Source organism: Lynx rufus, unplaced genomic scaffold (assembly GCF_022079265.1).
Source record: "Lynx rufus isolate CCGP_SWC_20201006 ecotype Redwood Valley unplaced genomic scaffold, mLynRuf1.p SCAF_8, whole genome shotgun sequence".
In the NCBI taxonomy this organism is placed as follows: domain Eukaryota; kingdom Metazoa; phylum Chordata; class Mammalia; order Carnivora; family Felidae; genus Lynx; species Lynx rufus.
The window spans coordinates 90,352,662-90,373,830 of NW_025814896.1; the positions used below are offsets into that span (position 1 = coordinate 90,352,662).

Genomic DNA, 21,169 nt, shown 5'->3' on the forward strand with positions numbered 1-21,169 from the left:
TTTTTTAAATGCCCACTCTGGCTTCATTTAATGAGACAGGGACCAGTTGAGAAAAGGCGGGAATGTGTTCATATAGTTCCCACTGTTGATCCCTAACTTAGAAGCTGAGAGCTTTGGGAGGGAGGAAACTGGTGAGCAAGAGACATACTCAGGAGACACACACCTGGTGCTATGTTTTGACAGGCAGGCTTTAGCTCCAGACCCCAGAAAATAACCAGGAATAGAAAACAATGGGCACAGAGTTTGTTTCCTGAATCATCTACTAAATAGTAAGCTCTGGGAAGGCAGGAATCAGCACTGCCTGATCAATTTATTTTGCCAGGCCTAAAGCAATGCGTAGCATGTGTTTGACTCAATAAAGGTTTGTTGAATGGCACATCAGGTCATCAGTCCAGATTTGAGGCCAGAGCCTCTCGGAAAGGCTTCAGGAAGATCTAACTGATAGGTTACCTGAGGCACCTTGATGTCATAGGGATCTATTTGAACATCTGATAGAGTTTGGGGCTGGCTGAATAGGTGATGCTATATAGAAAACTAAACAACAAAAAAATATTAATTCCAAGGAAAAGAAAAGAAAACAAAAATCTATATAAAAGGACAAGCAATCATAGTTTTACTATGTAGCTTAGCTTAAACAGAATATTGATGTTCCCCGACTGATGGTCTAACCACTTTGGGGGGCTGGGAAGGGGAAAATTGCATATGCATGGTGTCAACATGACCTCAATTCCCTATAACTAGTCCACAGACAAGCCTAAAACTGAGCAATGGAGAAGAAGCCACGCAAGTCTGTTAAAACCATGGAAGTGAGTGAGACCTGAAACCACAAAAATCCTGGAAGAGAGCACAGGCAGTGATTTTTCTGACATCAGCCATAACATTTTTCTGGATATGTCTCCTGAGGCAAAGGAAACAAAAGCAAAAGTAAACTATTGGGACTACATCAAAATTAAAAGCTTCTGCACAGCAAAGGAAACAATTGACAAAACAAAAAAACCTACAGAATGGGAGAAGATATTTGCAAATGACATATCCCATAAGGGGTTAGTATACAAATATATAAAGAACTTATGCGACTCAACATCAAAAAACCTCACGAATAATCCAGGGCACCTGAGTGACTCAGTTGGTTAAACGTCCAATTCTTGATTTTAACTTAGGTCATGATCTCAGAGTTGTGAAATGGAGCCCCGAGTCAGGCTCTGCACTGGGGTGGAGGCTGCTTAAGATTCTCTCTCTCCCTCTCCCTCTACCCAAACCACCCACCCTCACACATGCGCACATGCACATACTCCCTAAAAAACAAAACAAAAAGCACCAAAAACTCCAATTAAAAATGGGCAGAAGACATGAACAGACATTTCTCCAAAGAAGACATTCAGATGGTAAACAGATACATGAAAAGATGCTCAACATCACTCATCATTAGGTAAATCAAAACAACAATGAGGTATCACCTCACACCTGTCAGAATGGCTAAAATCAAAAACACAAGAAACAAGTGTCAAAGATGTGGAGAAAAAGGAACCTTTTTCCCCACTGTTGGTGGGAATGCAAACTGGTAGCCACCGTGGAAAACAGTATGGAGATTCCTCAACAAAGTTAAAAATAGAATTACCATATGATCCAGTAATTCCACTACTGAGTATTTACCCAAAGAGTATGAAAACTCTAATTCGAAAAGGTCTATGCACCCCTGTTTATTACAGCATTATTTGCAGTAGCCAAGATACGGAAGCAACCCAAGTGTCCATCGATAGATGAATGGATAAAGAAGAGGTGGTATGTATATGTATATACATATACATATATATACATGCAAGTGACAAGATTTCATTCTTTTTTATGGCTAATAATTCCATTGTGTGTACATACATATAGTGCAACAATGATTTCAGGAGTAGATTCAATTCCCCTTGCCCATTTAGCCCATCCCCCCTCCCAAAACCCCTCCAGTAACCCTCTGTTTGTTCTCCATATTATGTTTTGTCCCCCTCCCTGTTTTTATATTATTTTTGCTTCCCTTCCCTTCCCTTATGTTCATCTGTTTTGTATCTTAAAGTCCTCATATGAGTGAAGTCATATGATATTGGTCTTTCTCTAATTTCACTTAACATAATACTCTCTAGTTTCATCCACGTAGTTGTGAATGGCAAGATTTCATTCTTTTTGATTGCCGAATAATACGCCATTGTGTGTGTGTGTGTGTGTGTGTGTGTGTGTGTGTGTGTGTGTATACACCACTTCCTCTTTATCCATTCATCCATCGATGGACATTTGGGCTCTTTCCATACTTTGGCTATTGTTGATAGTGCTGCTGTAAACATGGGGGTGCATGTGTCCCTTCGAAACAGCACACCTGTATCCCTTGGATAAATACCTAGTAGTGCAATTGCTGGGTCATAGGGTAGTTCTATTTTTAATTTCTTGAGGAACCTCCATAGTGTTTTCCAGAGTGGCTGCACCAGCTTGCATTCCCACCAGCAGTGCAAAAGAGATCCTCTTTCTCCGCGTCCTCGCCAACATCTGTTGTTGCCTGAGTTGTTAATGTTAGCCATTCTGACAGGGGTGAGGTGGTGTCTCATTGTGGTTTTGATTTGTATTTCCCTGATGATGAGTGATGTTGAGCATTTTTTCATGTGTCAGTTGGCCATATGGATGTCTTCTTTGGAGAAGTGTCTATTCATGTCTTTTGCCCATTTCTCCACTTGGATTATTTGTTTTTTGGGTCTTGAGTTTGATAAGTTCTTTATAGATTTTGGATACTAACCCTTTATCAGATATGTCATTTGCAAATATCTTCTCCCATTGCGTCAGTTGCCTTTTAGTTTTTTTTTTTTTATTTTTTTAATGTTTATTTTTGAGACAGAGAGAGACAGAGCATGAACAGGGGAGGGTCAGAGAGAGGGAGACACAGAATCCGAAACAGGCTCCAGGCTCTGGGCTGTCAGCACAGAGCCCGACGCGGGGTCGAATTCTCGGACGGCGAGATCATGACCTGAGCCGAAGTCGGCCGCTTAACCGACTGAGCCACCCAGGCGCCCCAGTTGCCTTTTAGTTTTGCTGATTGTTTCCTTCACTGTGCAAAAGCTTTTTATTTTGATGAGGTCCAGTAGTTCATTTTTGCTTTTGTTCCCCTTGCCTCCGGAAACGTGTTGAGTAAGAAGTTGCTGTGGCCAAGGTCAAAGAGGTTTTTGCCTGCTTTCTTCTCAAGGATTTTGATGGCCTCCTGTCTCACATTTAGGTCTTTCATCCACTTTGAGTTTATTTTTGTGTATGGTGTAAGAAGGTGGTCCAGGTTCATTTTTCTGCATGTCGCTGTCCAGTTTTCCCAGCACCACTTGCTGAAGAGGCTGTCGTTATTCCATTGGATATTCTTTCCTGCTTTGTCAAAGATTAGTTGGCCATATGTTTGTGGGTCCATTTCTGGGTTCTCTATTCTGTTCCATTGATCTGAGTGTCTGTTCTTATGCTAGTACCATACTGTCTTGATGATTACAGATTTGTAGTATAGCTTAAAGTCCAGGATTGTGATGCCTCCTGCTTTGGTTTTCTTTTTCAAGATTGCTTTGGCTATCAGGGTCTTTTCTGGTTCCATACAAATTTTAGGATTATTTGTTCTAGCTCTGTGAAGAACGCTGGTGTTGTTAGGGATTGCATTGAATATGTAGATTGCTCTGGGTGGTATCAACATTTTAACAGTATTTGTTCTTCCTATCCAGGAGCATGGAATCTTTTTCCATTTTTTTGTGTCTTCTTCAATTTTTTTCATAAGCTTTCTCTAGTTTTCAGTGTATAGATTTTTCACCTCTTTGGTTTGATTTATTCCTAGGTATTTTATGGTTTTGGGTGCAATGTAAATGGGATCGATTCCTTGATTTCTCTTTTTGTTGCTTCATTGTTGGTGAATAGGAATGCAACTGATTTCTGTGCATTGATTTTATATCCTGAAACTTTGCTGAATTCATGAATCAGTTCTAGCAGTTTTTTGATGGAATCTTTTGGGTTTTCCACCTAGAGTATCATGTCATCTGCTAAGAGTGAAAGTTTGACCTCCTCCTGGCCGATTTGGATGCCTTTTATTTCTTTGTGTTGTCTGATTGCAGAGGCTAAGACTTCCAATACTATGTTGAATAACAGTGGCGAGAGTGGACATCCATGTCTAGTTCCTGACCTTAGGGGGAAAGCTCTCAGTTTTTCCCCATTGAGGATGATATTAGCGTTGGGTCGTTCATATCTGGCTTTTGTGATCTCGAGGTATGATCCTCCTATCCCTAATTTCTTGAGGGTTTTTATCAAGAAAGGATGCTGTATTTTGTCAAATGCTTTCTCTGTATCTATTGAGAGCATCATAAGGTTCTTATCCTTTCTTTTATTGATGTGATGCATCACATTAATTGTTTTGCAGATATTGAGTCAGGCTTGCATCCCAGGTATAAATCCCACTTGGTCGTGGTGAATGATTTTTTTTAATGTAGTGTTGGATCCAGTTGGCTAATATCTTGTTGAGGACTTTTGCGTCCATGTTTATCAGGGAAATTGGTCTATAGTTCTCCTTTTTAGTGGGGTCTCTGTTTTTGGAATCAAGGTAATGCTGTCCTCATAAAAAGAGTTTGGAAGTGTTCCTTCGATTTCTATTTTTTGGAACAGCTTCAAGAGAATAGGTGTTAACTCTTCTTTAAATGTTTAGTAGAATTCCCCTGGAAAGCCATCTGGCCCTGGGCTCTTGTTTTTTGGGAGATTTTTGATTACTAATTTGATTTCTTTACTGGTTATGGTCTGTTCAAATTTTCTGTTACTTCCTGTTTCAGTTTTGGTAGTTTATATGCTTCTAGGAATTTGTCCATTTCTTCCAGATTGCCCATTTTTTTTTGCGTATAATTGCTCATAATGTTCTCTTATTATTGTTTTTATTTCTGCTGTGTTGATTGTGATCTCTCCTCTTTCATTCTTGATTTTATTTATTTGGGTCCTTTCCTTTTTCGTTTTGATCAAACTGGCTAGTGGTTTATCAATTTTGTTAATTCTTTCAAAGGACCAGCTTCTGGTTTCATTGATCTGTTGTACTGTTTTTTTGGTTTCGATAGCATTAATTTCTGCTCTAATCTTTATTATTTCCTGTTTTCTGCTGGTTTGAGGTTTTATTTGCTGTTCTTTTTCCAGCTCTTTAAGGTGTAAGGTTAGGTTGTGTATCTGAGATCTTTCTTCCTTCTTTAGGAAAGCCTGGATTGCTATATATTTTCCTCTTATGACCTCCTTTGCTGCGTCCCAGAGGTTTTGGGTTGTGGTGTTATCATTTTCATTGGCTTCCATATACTTTTTAATTTCCTCTTTAACTTCTTGGTTGGCCCATTCATTCTTTAGTAGGATGTTCTTTAGTCTCCAAGTATTTGTTATCTTTCCAAATTTTTTCTTGTGATTGATTTTGAGTTTCATAGCATTGTGGTCTGAAAATATGCACGGTATGATCTTTTTGTACTTGCTGAGGGCTGATTTGTGTCCCAGTATGTGGTCTATTCTGGAGAATGTTCCATGTGAACTGGAGAAGAATGTATATTCTGCTGCTTTAGGATGAAATGTTCTGAATATATCTGTTAAGTCCATCTGGTCCAGTGTGTCATTCAAAGCCATTGTTTCCTTAATTTTATTTTTTTAAACATTTTATTTTAAAATAAAATAGGAGGTCTGGGGCAGCCTAACCTGAAACCAGGGAAAGGGGGAGATGAGACCAAAAGAGCCTCCACTTATATCAGGAAGTCACATCAGGGAAACCCAAGGGTGCTAAATGCACTGGAAGAATTTTGAATCTGTCTCAAGTCATCCAGAGAGACTTTGGAAAGCCAGCCTTGAAAAGAATAGAAGATCTACTAAAGGGCACCAAGGAGACAACTTGAAAGAGAAGTGGAGGGGAGGACAAGGCCAGCCTTCTGTATGAAGTGACCCTCTCAGCACAACAAAGTAAAAGTCGTTGTTACAAAAACAAATTTTGATTAAATTAAGGATGCAAAGAAAATAGATAAAAATCCAAAAAGATAGAAGTTTACAAGCAGTAGTTGAGAGTTAAGGGAAAAAAGAAATAAAAATCAACTATTGTATGATCCATTTATAAGCAGTACGTAAAACAGGTGAATCATAGAGACAGTAGCATAGTGGTTACTAGGGACTGGGGGAGGGGGAACAGAGCGTTGGTGCTTGGTGGGCCAAGAGGCTCACTAGGTTAAGCATCTGACTCTTGATCTCAGCTCAGGTATTGATCTCAGGGTCACGGGTTCAGGCCCCACATTGGGCTCTGCACTGGGTGTGAAACAAACAAACAAACAAAAGATAATAAATAAATGTCAACAGAAGAGAAATTTTTAAAGGCACGATTTTTTTTAAAGAAATAAAATAATTTTCAAAATATGTGATGAAGCCAGGAGTTTATAAATTAAGATAGTGTACATAGAACAGACTTTTTAGAAGAGGGAAAATAAGAATGGTCACAAAGCCTAAAAGAAGGAAAATTAAGCTAAAATAATTCAATAGACAAACCACAGACTGTCAGCAGTGAGGACAAAATACACTTGAAATCATTTGAAAGGAAAACAAGGTAGCAGTTTGAAAATATATGACAGAAAGAAAATGAAGGGCATGCTCTATAGGGAAGCAGTCAGAGAGAAGGGGCAGCCTATGTGACCTCCCAGATAGGAATGTGTGTGGTGGGCAGCACCAAGCCCCCAGTGACCTGGTCCTGTTCACCCTTCTCTGGTCAGCCTCTCATCAGGCAGGTATGTGCTGCCGTTCAGCTTCCCACGCCCACGGAGTCCCTCATATCCAACTGAAGTTCAGATTCAAAGATAGCAAGGTTATGCAGCATCATTAAGGATCCAGACTGCCTCTTGATGCTTCCAAGGAGAAGCTACTCGTGCCTTCAGTGGTTTGGGGAAAGGGACCCACCCCCTTATTGCACCCAACAGACAACAGACCCCTTCCTCTTCCCCTCCCGCCTCTCAAAATGCCCCATGGAGAGAGCTCTGCTGGGGACCCACTGTCCTGCCAAACATCACTCCCCTGAACCCCCAGGCTTCTCGTAGGATCAGAGCTCCAGCCCCCCATGTGGGTGCTTGCTCTTCCCTCCTGTTTCCTAGACCCACAAAGCCATGAGGGTGCTCACTTTTTCCCGTGGGCACTTTTCTACCTCACTGAGCATCTACTTCAAGCAGCTGGTGCGTCTCTGCTCTGCTTTCCACCCCAGTGAGTTAAGATGGCCCCAGGGGCGCCTGGGTGGCGCAGTCGGTTAAGCGTCCGACTTCAGCCAGGTCACGATCTCGCGGTCCGTGAGTTCGAGCCCCGCGTCAGGCTCTGGGCTGATGGCTCGGAGCCTGGAGCCTGTTTCCGATTCTGTGTCTCCCTCTCTCTCTGCCCCTCCCCCGTTCATGCTCTGTCTCTCTCTGTCCCCAAAATAAATAAACGTTGAAAAAAAAATTTTTTTAAAAAAAAGATGGCCCCATAGGGGAGGTATTGGCTGGAGAGAGGAAGCTTCAGGTTCTGCTCTCCCCTGTGGGCCTTCTCTAACCATAGCTCTAGGTGACTCGGCCTGCAGTGGTAGTGCCCCTGTTTAATTTAATGCTCAAAGTCGATGCCATTTTGTCCAGTCAGCTGCTGGCTTTAAAACCCCAGTCTGCCACCTGATCACAAGTATGTATTTCCTGCATATTTGTTCTAAAATAAACTTTGTAGGGGTGTCTGGGTGGCTCAGTCATTTGAGCAGACGTCTGACTTCCGTTCAGGTCATGATCTCACGGTTCATGAGTTGGAGCCCCGCATTGGGCTAGCTGCTGTCAGCCCAGAACCCACTTCAGATCCTCTGTCTCCCTCTCTCTGTCTGCCTTACTTGTGTTCTCTTGCTCAAAAATAAACATTTAAAAAACTAAAATAAAATAAAACTTCATATAACAAAACTCACATCAAAAATCTAAATTAGGTTATCCTCAGTATACAGAGCGGAGCATTTTCATACTGATTTTGTTCAGATGGTAACCACCTGGCTTGTAATACATGTAAAATTTATTTGTGAACCTCCCTGATGCTCACGATGCCGCCGCCTCCCCACCCCCTGTAGATTAAATGTTGTTTTTTCCTGCGTGGTTTTAAAAACAAATTAACTCTGGTCAAAAGGTGGAAACAACCCTAATGCCCATCAACAGATGAATGGATGAATAAAATTTGTGTGTGTGGGTGTGTGTACACACACACACACACACATATTACTCAGCCTTCAAAAGGTAGTGAAAATCTCATACATGCTACAATATGGATGAATCTTAAAAACATGATAAGTGAAATAAGCCACACACAAGAGGACAAATAGTGTACGATTTCACTTAAATGAGGCACCTAGAATAGACAAATTCCTAGGGACAGAAAGTGGAATAGTGGTTGCTAGGGATTGGGAGGGGGGTGGGGAATTATTGCTCAATGGGTACAGGGTTTCTCTCCTGGGTATTGAAAAAAGTCTGCAAATAGTGATGATAATTGCACGACATTTTGAATATAGTTAATGCTACTGAACTACACATTTAAAAATGGTTAAAATGGTAAATTTTATGTAATGTATATTGTCACAATATTAAAAATATGAGAAGAAGAGGCGGAAGAAGAGAGGGGGAAGGAACACAGGCCGGCAGACCTTCCCGCATGTTTTCAACTCACATGTGCACATGTGCATGTGCCAGGCAGAGGCATGTGTATGGCAGGCAAAACCAAAAAACAAATTTACCTACTTTGACCAAACTCATGTCAATAGCTCCACTGTTACATAAAAGGAAACCTTGATGTCCTTAAAATTTTACTGAGTTCAGAATAAAACCTCATCCTTCAGATTGAACAAGTAACTTAGTAGCTGAAAAAAGGTGAAGGGAAGTTTAGAGTCAGCATTCTAGGGGGTTTTTTTGCTGCTGGGTCCAAGTCACTGACCTGTAAAACTATCTTGGACCACACGCTCCCTCCTTCCTACTTTCTACAAACCCACACTTGCCCAAAGGGGTCCCTGCACAAGTCACAAATCTGTACTTTGCAATTCCCTGTAAGCCATGGCCTCAACTCTGCCTGCATTCCCATTGGCCCAGTTCAGGAAAAGCACTTTCCCTTCCTCCTTCTCTTCCTGCCCCTTCTTCTCCCCTCTCCCTCCTCTTCCTCTTTCCCCTCCTCCTTCTCCCGCTCCCCTTGCCCTCCTCATCCCTCCTCCTCTGTCTCACCGACAGAGTCAGCAATATCATATCTCCACCAGAGTTCCAGGCCCATAGGCACTGACTGTGACTTTTAGATTCCTCAGGAAAGTGTCAACCATCAGCTCTTTCTCCAGCAGAAGGGCACATAGGTGTCAAGCCTTCTCCATCAGTGGGCTTGGGGTCGCAGGTGGCTCCTTGCCCACCCTTGGCTTGGTTGGGGCAGACTCACTGCTGGCTAGCCATAACTTCCATAATGACCTCTCAGCGTCTCTGCTCTCTCCAATCTTTTGTATCTTCCCTTTGGGTTTTAGAGCCAGCTAAACTCTTCCTTTTTTTTTTTTCTATCTCTCAAACTTCTTTACAAGTGAATTTCACATAACATAAAATTAATCATTTTAAAGTGTACAAGTCAGTGGCATTTAGTACATTTACAATGTTGCCCAACAACCACCTATATTGAGACTCAAAACATTTTCATTGCCCCAAAAGAAAATTGGCAGCCATTAAGCCATCACTCTCCATTTCGCCTTCCCCCCCAACTCCTGCTAACCCCCTAAACTGTCTTGGTAACCCCTTTGGAATTTCCACATTTGGGTCTCAGATCTTATTTCTTATCTGTCATATCTGGTGCTTGGTCTGAAGCTCCAGTTTAACTTCCCATTATCCTTAGCCCACTATCTTGACCTAAATACCCTCCCTGCAATTCACAAATGCAGACACATTCACTTCTACGGCTTTGAGGCCCTTTCCTGAACTCTGCAGAAAAGCACTGCTTAAAACTCCACTGACTGTGAGTGTGGATCCTGTCTGGGGAAGATGAGCAAAGGTGTTATCATCCAGGGAGGGCCTGGCTTCTGTTCCTGGCTGTTAGAGCACCCTCTGTGAAACAGGCAATAGGGAGCAGAGGGGTCTCCTGACTTCCTCCGCCTGAGGTGGAGCCAGAGGCTCATGGGAGGGTGACCACCATGTTGCATTAATACTGATGTGCTAATACCAATCTAGTGTGCGTAATAAACTTTGTATTCACAGTTTCTTTTAACAAGCTTCCAGGCAATGTCCTGCTGATCTGGGGACCACCCTTTGAGTAACAGGGACTAAACAGCAATAACTGCCAGAATAAAAGTAGGATGAACTGCTTCTTACCTGCTCAGAAGTTATCTTTCCAACCCAATTACCCCTGCCACTCGGCTGAAAAGTGGAGAAGCACTTTTCAAACAAAGAGGATAGGTGGGAGAGGTGGAAGGCAGAGGAAGCATGTGTGGAGGCCTTAAGCAGAAAGACAGCTTTGGTTTATTGAAAGAACTGAAAGAACCTCAGGGTGATTGGGATAGTGAGTGCAGGGAATTGGAGCAAGTGATGGGCAAGCTCCATTCCTGGTTCCAAATTTTCAGGGGCACAAGCCCTGTTCCCTCTGGGAGACCCTCCCCCAGTCTGTGGGGTAGGTGTCCTTTTGATATTCTTTGTCCGGTATCTCCACCATCCCCACACTTATGACAACATCACTGCACTTGCTCCTTCCTTGGTCTCTCAGCATCCATCCCCTGGCCTGTAAGCCCCTGGAGGGCATGGACTATATCTACCTGGGATGAGCAAAACCATTTAATTGTCACTTAAGAAAACTTTCAAGGCATTGGGACCACTGTGGACCTCCCCCATCTCCAGCACCAGCTGGTGCCCACTTGGGAATTCCTCCTGAAGGGCTACATGGCTGAGCCTAGGACAGCTGGTGAGGGCTGGTGCCCTCCTCTTCCTACCCCTCAGAGAGGCTGGGCCCAAGGCCCTGCCATTAACTACAAGCTGGAACACAACTGAGAGGAAACAGAAGCTTGATTTAAAACAGGGGGTGGGGGGCACAGTATAACAGGAGATTCTGACGGTCCAGTCTTCTGAGAAACACACAGGGAAGGTACAAAGGCAGCAGGCCTGGAGGAGGTAGAATGCCTGGCAGAAGGGACTGAGCGTGACCCAAGGCCAAAGAGGAAAGAGACTGAATGGAGGGCAACACAGTTGAGGCCCACGGTCTTGGGCAATAAAACATGAGTATTTGCAGTCACCCCATTCATTTGATGGAAGGTCCCCAGTTAGCTAAAATGTGCCTGTAACAATGCCAGTTGGCAGGTTCAGGCCTGATTTGTGGCCTGACTGACCCTTCACAGAAGATAAGCTATGAGCAGGCACCTTGCCAGAACGGGAGATGCCCCCAAATACCGCTGTGTCACAAGACCCAGACTGAAAGGGTGCCTGGACTTCCTGGGTCATCAGGGGACTCACTGGCTCCCTGGACTCAGCCTCTGGGTCGGGGGAGACTGGTGCCAATGATAGGCTAGCTGGGCAAAGTGCACAGGGCTGCATACACCAGCATGGGGCCTAAGCCCCACTTTGCCACTGTATCACAGGCTTGGGGACAAAAGGGTCATACCTGGGGCTTCTGTGAAAATCTTGAGTCTCTGAGCACTGGGGGACAGGAGGCAGGGTCCCAGGTGTGGTAGGTCTGGGAAACTCAGCAGTCCCATATCCTCTTGGCCACACACATTCTCAGTTTCCCTTCAGGCCTGTTCAGGACATGTGACTGGGGCCTGGCCAGTGGGCTGGCCCGTTTTAAAATCCCACTCTCTGTCCCAGGCTGTCTTCTTCCCTTTCAGTGTAGACAGTGGATGGGGGCCAAAGCAGGCTGATGGCACCGTCGGCCCCAGTCCCTCTCACAGAATTATCCTCTCCGTCTTCCTCGGCTCTTTGCTGTGTGCCTGCAGCTCCTCTCACTAAAGAGGCAGGGCCCATTTCTCTCCCTGGGTCTGGGATGTCATAGATGTGACACCCAGGAAGCTTGAAGACGCATTTGCCTTACTTTTTGCCCCTCTGCAATTACCTTAAAACCATGGCTGAGCTCGCCTGTTGGAAAATGAGAGGACCCAGTGGCCCTGTCACTCCAGCCCACCCCATGACATGTGCATTAGGCTATCTGAGACCAAAAGAGCTGCCAGTCAAGTCCAGCCTAAACTGCTGACCACAGACGCATGAACTAAAGAAATATTCGTTGGCGTTCGTTTATTTCATTAGTTTGTTTTAATGCAACATCTCATGGCACTAGGTAAATGAAATAGCAGCCACCCCAAAAGACTGAATGAGGGGGCCACCCACCGCTAACTCCACTGGGTTCCCACGTGACCGAGCAGTAAGCTTTCACTGTGCTGTCACATTGAGACTCTGGGGTTTGCTTGCTACCTCAGCAGAGCTGGCCCTCTCCGGGCTGAGCCACAAGGAACCAGATCACGGGCCCCCTCCCAGACCCTGTGCCTCAGAGGCCCCAGCAGAGGGGAGGTGGTAGACAAAGCCAACTGTAGGAATAGCGATTAGCCTCCAGCTCATGGAGGAGAAGAATTGGTGCGTTTTCTGGAAGCCCATGTGCTGGTAGAGGGCCTGGGCCGAATGCTGCAGCATGGAGGTGATGAGGATGACTTGGCTGTACCCCTGGTCCCGTGCGAACTGGAGGGCAGTCCTGACCAGGGCCTTCGCTATCCCCTGGCCTCGGTGCTCTGGGGCCACACACAGGTGAAGCAGCTGCAACTTCTGCTTATGCAGGGTGGCAGGCAGAGCGCCCATAATGCCCACCACCTGCCCCTCAGCTTCAACCACCCAGAAGCAGGAGCCAGGCTTACCCAAGTAGGTCTTGGTGATGTCAGACATATCTGTGCGCAAAGACATGACTATAAACTTGGTCCAGGGGTATCTGGAGAGGAATCTCAGGGCAGCGAGGAGGATGAGGCTGGCTACAAGGGCCAGGACCCAGGAGCCAGAGAGCAGGAAGAGGGTGAGGGGCACTCCAAGCAAGAGCACCAGGGTTCGGGGCAGCTTCAGGATGTGGCAGAAGGTGGTGGGGATGTGCTCATTCATTCCCTGGGAGAACACGTCCAGGACCCGTGTGCGGTCGTTCTCCCGGTATTTGCGGATGTGATAAGGAGCCATGGAAGACTGCTGAGCCTGAATCTCAAAGTCCATGAGAGAAAGAGAGAGAGCTAAGTGTCCCTGCACACCTTCTGGGCCACCCTGGGGAAGAGAGAAGAAGTCAGATGAGTGTCCCATCTCTGCCACCTCCCAGGAGTGGGGGAGACCCCTGCTCATGGGCATTTCTTTCTGCTTTTGCCCAAAAGGATGTAGGCCACAGCCACTGGGAGAAAGTGTAGGGTCAGGACGATTTGCATATGATCCTGGCTCCGTCCCTTTCTAGCTGTGTGACCTTAACATATCACCTAACTTCTCTGAACCTGTTTTTTTCATCCGTAGAACTGGATCAAATAAAAACCTGGCTTCTGGGATTGTTTTGAAGATTTAATAAAGTAACATACAAAGCTCTGATATACAAAATACCCTCCTCTCCACCCTCTTTCCCCTTTTACTGGCTCACTTAGCTTGTTGGCACTTTGGGGCCGCACCATGCAGCAGCCAGACCATGTGTCCCCAGACCTTCGGTCCGTCTCCAGGAACCATACATTGTAGGAATCCTGTGTTCCCAAGTAAAAGTTTCAACAAAGACTCTTTCCCCCTTGATTGCAGATTTTTAGGCTGCTGGGGTTGTGTAAGAGTCAATTACCAAAAAAGGGGCAGCCTGGACATCCAGAGGAGAGTCTGGGGCTCCAGGCCTCTCTCCAAATACTGTCCTTTCTACCCGCGTCCTCTCACCTGCTACCACAACGGCCTTGAATGTCCACAGCAGCCTCAAAGTGGCCTCTGCTCTCAGCCTCTGCCTGGCATCCAGGAGAGACTGCCCAGGGCCTGCTCCACCACCAGGGACCAGGCCCTCCCTGGATGGCCACCTCATTGGCTGGTTCTTGCACCTGACAGGCTGGACTCTGACCGAGCAGGAAGCGCATTCTCCACTCTTGTGATCACCAGAGACTCAGCCTGGAGTGGGGAAGCGGGGTCTGGAACAGCTCAGGGGGCCTTGCCCTTGCAGATGGCCTTCACTCTTCCTCCCGTGGTGGTTAAGGCCTGGAGTATCTCCCAGCAGGCACCTTGATGTGCTCTGGTGTCCACCCTCAGCCCCTCCACACAGCTCCTAGAAGCCTGGGGTTGCAGGCCTCACCGTGTGCTGTCTTCATGAGCTAGAGTCCAGGCTGAGCACGCAAGGGGCGCTCTCCCTGCCTAGGCGTTACCTGGTCTGAGGAAGACTGACCATGGGCAGTTCCCTGCACTCATCTCACTAGGCTCCATCTGCGTTCGTTCGTTCGTTCATTCATTTATTCATTCACAGTACTATTATGTATGATGCAACTACTAGGTGCCTAGCGTCCTCTTCAGCTATGAGCAACAGTGACACACAGCGATGGGCACCAGTACCACGTGCAGCTGATGTGTGTCCGATCGTTAGAGCCTGTGCCATCACAGCTGTTAAATAGTTTGCGCTGAGGTGAACTAAAGCAGGGAAAAACAGAAAAGCCCTTCTCCGTGGAACGGATATGCTGTCGAGGGGGCTGCTTCCCTCCCCAAACTGAGTTTGCTCCTCTCCCCGCGTGCCCTCACCCTGCGGCCCAGCTAAGCCCCTCCCTCTATATTCTCACTGCTTCCTGAAGCCGAGACCACAGATCTATCTATCTACTCAAGCATTTGTCGGTAGTGTCATCAAACGCTGATCCGGCCACGCGCCGTGGGGGCGATTGGGCTACGGCACAGCGCCCGGCAGACCCTGGTTTCCAGTCCTCGAAGCTCGTCGCGAGATTCCGGGGATTGCGCGGCGCGCGCCACCTCTCACACCTGTGACGCGCGCGGGGCGGAGAGGTGCGGGCCGCAAGAGAGGATTAATAGGGGTTCCCGAGGAAGGACCCTTAAGTCGAGACCGGAGGGAGAGGTAGGCCTGAGCAGGGCTGAGTGAAGGAGAGCGTTTTGGGCTGAGGGAACAGAGGCGTGAAGACCCTGAGGCAGAACAAAGGCAAGGTTTCCAGGGAAAGGTGGCCAACATGGCCACGGAGAGAGGGAGGGAGCGGTGAGGGTGGCAACGGCCCGTGCGTGTGAGGTCTGTGCCCCAGTTGTGGAGTTTGGACTCTACTCCGAAAGCGACGGGAGGCCACTGGTCAGCTAAAAGCTGGGGAGTAACCTAGGCAGGCGCGTGCACGTGTTGCTGTGGCTACAGGTGGAGAGTGAATGGGAAGAGGCAGTGGAAGCGCGCAATCCCCGCCCCCCACTGGCTAGTGCGGCACCGGCACCGCAGCTGATAAAGGAGCCTCGGGGTAGAGATACGCAGGATGCAAGCAAGAGCTTCTGACCAAGGAGGGCTAGTGGGAACAAAAATAGAGCCCTGCTCCACTCACCAAGCCGTCAGCACCCCCCCCCCCCCCAGAGCTGAGTCTGGCCAAAGGAGAAGGTACCTATTTCTTACTTGCTCAAAGACATGACTCCCACTGAACTGTGCATCCAACGGGCAGCATCTGTATGAAAGGGGTGCCTTGTTCTGTGTTCACCAGGAAGCCACGTGGGCTAGCAGAGGCCCTACAAGAGTAAGTGGTGACTTGGACCAGAGTGAGGCGATGGTGAGAACCAGCCCACCTGTAGGTGCATCTGGGGACAGAAACGGCAGGAGTTTGTAATGATCGAGATGGGAATGAAGATGAGGAAGGGGTCAGAGATGATAGTCACATTTCTGGCAAGAGCCTCTAGAGGATGCTGGAGAGAGAGACTTGGAGAGAAAGATCATAACTGGGGCTGGTGGTACCATCCTGAGGCCTTCTGATCAGAAACCAAAGACGGGCAGGCTGGGATCCAGGCCCAGTGGATGGAGACTGCTGACGGTTCTGGGTCTTTGGCAGAAGGGTAGAGTTTAACGTGAAATCTGAGTGGTGAGCCATGCGTATTTGCTACATTTGTTTCATACATTTAATCTTTAAACATTTCAATGTTAAGTAACATTTGAACTAAGAATCAAAACGGGGGACAGAGAGCTCCAAAGTACAGTTGAGTTTTCCTATCAAGTCTGCTATTAACCAGTCAAAAACCTCATAGTCAAGCTGAAGGGTCAAAGGTCTGTGGTCTGTCCCCACATTCTCTTTCTCTGTATTCTCTCTGGTCCTCTGTAGCATCCTCAAAACCCAGTGACCTTGGTTTACATCCAGGCTTTTCATCCTCACAGCCATGAACAATGATCATGAGGATTTACTGACATGAAAAAAAAAAAAAGTCAAAATGTAACTCCAAGAAATAAAGGATTATAAAGCCATAGGTTTTAACTCATTTTGGTGAAAATGTAACCTGAAAATAATGTACAGACACAAGCATGCAGAGAGAAAAGTCTGAGTGATCATACCAGATGCTGGCAGCATCTGTCTCTGGATGGAGGGCCTGTGGCTCATTCTCTGTGTAAAAGATGAAGCCTGGAGTGGGCTGAGGCTCCAGGCTCTTGCTTTCAGATGATGAAACAGAGGCTTGGGAATCTACCTGGCTCTGCCTCAGCCGGATCTGAGAGCCTAGAGGGACCTATCTAAGATCATGAACTCCTAAAGGTAAGGCAGAGGTGCTTATTCTATTCATGTTTTAATTAACTTTTAGTGTATACAATTCAGTGGCATTTTGTACACACACTGTGTCGTACGGCCACCACTTCTGACTCCAAAGCCTTTTCACATCCCAAAAGGAATTCCCTTGCCCCTGTGCAGTCACTCTCTCCACCTGTTCTCTCCAGACCCTGGCAACAACTAACCTGCTTTCTGGATGTTTCATTGAAATGAAATCGTGTGATATGTGAACTTCTGTGTTCAGCTTCTTTTACTGTATGTCTTCAAGGTTCACCCATGGTGTAGCATGTATCAGTACATCATTGCTTTTCTATGGCTGAATAATATTCCATGGGAGGGATAGACCACATTTGTTTATCCATTCATCCAGTGATGGACATTTGGGTTGTTTCCACCTTTTGGCTGTGGTGAATAGTGCTGTTAGGAACGTTTGGGTACAAGTTTTTGTTTGAGCACCTGTTTTCAGTTCTATTGGTTGTATTCCCAGTAGTGGAATTTCTGGGTCATATGGTAATTTTATGTTTAACATTTTGAGGAACTGCCAACATGTTGTCCAAAGTGGCTGCACTGTTTTACTTTTCAACCAGTAGTGAGCCCTATTTTATTTTACTACTTGCCTCAGCAATACTGCCTGGTACATAAAGGGAAGAGATTGTTGTTATTCACTGAGAAATCAGATGCCTGACAGTGACGAAGCTATTTTCCTATGCTCTGCTATTTGATATTCATGACAACCAAGGACAAAGGTTGGTATTAATGTTCCCATTTTACAAATGGGAAACCAAGACCAGAAAAGCTGAGATGTCCTACCCAAGACCTCAGAGTCACTGTTATTCCAAGAGTTGTGGATTGGAGAAGAACATGTCACTAAAACCCCACACTTACATCTATGACACACATTCCCTACTACACCAGCGCAGCCCAGAAATGGGCCAGTGAGATGGATGATGGTAAATGAGTGGCATTACATTTTGGAAGTCTCAGGGAGAAGAGAAAATCAATTCAATTACATTTTAATTGAGTTGGCAGAATCTCTTCTAACCTCTAGTCGGGGCTCCCAGTAACCCAACATCAGGCCAATGCCCTGAACTTTTACTGAGAACTCATCACTTAAAGGAGACGAGTGAAAGAAAATAGTAGCAAATCATTTCAAGGGGAAAGAAGTAGGTAAGAGCATCCTTGGTAAGATGCTCAGAAATCCTAGGTCAGTGATTGCAGCTCTACAGAAATGTTCTGTAACCTTTCAATTCTCTGAGAAAGTGAGAAGGTCTCAGGCCCCAACACTCAAATTAGGGTAACTCCAGCAAATTTCATGCAGATGATGAAAGGGACTAACTCTGAAGGTGTGGGTGGGTAGAGGGGGATGAGAGATGGTGTGGGAGCCAGGTATGTTATTGCCCAGAGGCCTGAAGCAAGGTGGGAGGGTGAGGTGACAGGAGCCTGACCCAGGAGTTGAAAGGTTCAGGGACAAAGCCAGTGCACCTGACCTTACAGGGAGGGGTCAGGTTAATAAATACCCTGGCCTCACTCTCTTCCCCTCTCCAATCTCAGCCTGGCCTCCCAGTGGCCAAACCCAAGCAGAAGCCAAGAGACCTCTTGCTGACATACAGGTCAGCCACCTGGAACACAGAGAAGAGGGGGTAAAGGTGAAGAGAGATCTGGAGAGGAACATGGGAGATCAGCGGCACAAAGGACTGTGAAAGCATCAATGACAGGCAAATTCGATGACTACAAACTGCTTATTCTAAGACTGGCCAAACTAGGTTATGCTTTCCTCATTATTGTGATGTGACTGCAGAGTGGCTGCCTTCAGCAAAGCCAAGAGCAGGGAAGTGGCTGCGACGGGGGGTGCAGAATGGCATCTTTCTGCTCTGAAGCCTTTAATGAGTTCAACTCCTCATCCCCAATAATTCCACTGTAGAGAAGCTATGTTAAAGAGAACCATGTACAAATGTTTATTTGCAAGTGAAGTGAAACATTGAAAGCAACGTAAGTGCATAAAAATAGAGGAAGTATGTATGTGATGTATTTCACATCAATAAAAAGAATGTGAGCACGATGGCAAGGGAGGGACAGTGGACTGAGGTGTTAGGATCTGGGGTCACATAGATTGGAGTTTTAATCCCAGGCAGGGGAAGAGAGGTCTTTGCAATGGAGATGTCTGGGGGAGCACCACCTTAACCGAGGGACCAATCTTTGTATCACCAATAATAAGGCCAACTGACATTGCCTCCTGATGATATGCAATGGCAAGGACACAAAATCTAAAATATTTAAGTTGACTTAAATCATGAACAAATCCAAACTGTGTGGAAAAAGATCATCTAGGGTCAAATGTCAAAAAATGTCAACATCATTCTTAACAAGATTGTTGTAGATTGGAGACTGAGAGGACAGATAAACACTATAGGCTGAAGAAACATGTCTGCAACTCACTTTCAAATCTTGCAGCAAAAGTGTGTGTGTGTCGGGGCGCCTGGGTGGCACAGTCGGTTAAGCGTCCGACTTCAGCCAGGTCACGATCTCGCGGTCCGTGAGTTCGAGCCCCGCGTCAGGCTCTGGGCTGATGGCTCGGAGCCTGGAGCCTGTTTCCGATTCTGTGTCTCCCTCTCTCTCTGCCCCTCCCCCGTTCATGCTCTGTCTCTCTCTGTCCCAAAAATAAATAAACGTTGAAAAAAAATAAATAAAAAAAAATGTTTATAAAAAAAAAGTGTGTGTGTGTACACAAACCTGAGCTCAGGAGAGCACTAGCAAGCAAATGTAGCAAAATGTTAACAAATAGTGAATTCACATGAAAGGTACATGGACTTTCACTGTATTATTGTCAGTTGTTCTGTAGGTTAGAAATGGAGTTCAGAGACTAAATCTGTTTTCTTGCTGGTAAAAAATCTCTTGGGATTGTAGTAAGGACTAAATGAGGTAGTGCATATACAATGCTAAGCACAGTGCACACGAGAAATGTTAGCTATGTACATGTGTACTTTATTATTTATGATCATGATAGAAATCACTAAGTACTTCTACCTCCCTGCTTTCCAGCATGGGGCAAGATCACACTTCTCTGTTCCTTGTGAGGTTGGCAGGGCCATGTAACTGGCTTTGGAGAATGAAACATGAGATAAGCAAACTGGGTTCCTGAGTCACTATCCTGACTGTTTACAGATTCACACAATCTGGCTATGTAGACTGAACAAGACACAAATTTTTGTCGTGTGAAGCCAATGAGCTTTAGGGACTGTAATCAAAGCCTAACCTAACCCAGATATCCACAAAGCAAGGCCCTCAGGTCAAATCCTGTCCACCACTTGTTTTTGCCCATAAAGTTTCACTGAAACACAGCCGTACTCATCATTTATGGTCTGTGGATACCTTTGCACTATGATAGCAAGAGTTGAGTAGATACAGTGGAGACTTTATGGACTGCAAAGCCGAAAATATTTACTATCTGGCCCTTCACAGAAAAGTTTGCTCACCCCTGACCAAGCCTGTCTTGACTACTACGATCAAAATATAAAGTTAAAAAAGAAAACCCAAAGCATTTATAAAACATGGCTTTATACTAGCTCTATGACCTTGAGCAAGTTACTTATTGTTTCTATAATCTTTTAGTTTCCTGGGTGTAAAATGGTGGTAATATTAAGTGTTTACTTTATAACATTATAATGAGTAAATTCTTGTATGTAAAATACTTGGAACCAGGAGGCTTGGAGGGGAAATACTAGATTAGCCAGAAGTAAGGGCAGGAATATGAGCTGATGAATATAAAATCACTAAGGCAAGAACCTAGTAAAAATCCAGTTATTCCAATTAAATAAAAATAAACCTGAATAGATACAGAAGACTAGACAGCAACAACAAATAATAGCAACAGTGGTTATCTTTCAAGATATTAAGAGAGAGGACTAGGAATGGTTTGTTATACCATTCTGTGTTTTAAAATTTTCCATAATTGAACACGTTTTATTTTTTTTAATTAAAAAAATTTTTTTAACATTTATTTTTGAGAGAGAGAGACAGAGCATGAGCAGGGGAGGGGCAGAGAGAGAGGGAGACACAGAATCTGAAGCAGGCTCCAGGCTCGGAGCTGTCAGCAGTCAGCACAGAACCTGACGTGGGGCTTGAACCCACGAACCGCAAGATCGTGACCTGAGCCAAAGTCAGACACTTAACCAACTGAGCCAACCAGGTGCCCCTGTTTTTTTCTTTTAATTTAATGTTTATTTATTTTTAAGAGAGAGAGAGAGGCAGAGTGCAAGTGGCGGAGGGGCAGAGACAGAGGGGTAGACAGAATTGGAAGCAGGCTCCAGGTTCTGAACTGTCAGCATACGGCTAGATGTGGGGCCCAAACCCACGAACTGCGAGATCATGACTTTAGCCGAAGTCAGACACTTAACCGACTGAGCCACTCAGGTTCCCTGAACATACACATTTTATAATCAAGAAAGAAAAATCAATGTTTTC

The 21,169-nt window shown here is 45.5% G+C and overlaps 1 protein-coding gene across 1 annotated transcript; it reads right to left on the bottom strand.

Moving 5' to 3' along the window:
- Positions 1-12,476: 12,476 nt before the first annotated feature.
- Positions 12,477-13,172, bottom strand: NAT8 (N-acetyltransferase 8 (putative)). Its single transcript, XM_047069193.1, has one exon. The coding sequence runs from the start codon at positions 13,170-13,172 to the stop codon at positions 12,477-12,479; it is 696 nt and encodes a 231-aa protein (XP_046925149.1).
- Between the last annotated feature and the right edge of the window lie 7,997 nt (positions 13,173-21,169).

Excerpts from the sequence above, each read along its gene's own strand:
- NAT8 (XM_047069193.1), bottom strand. The coding sequence starts at position 13,172 with ATGGCTCCTTATCACATCCGCAAATACCGGGAGAACGACCGCACACGG.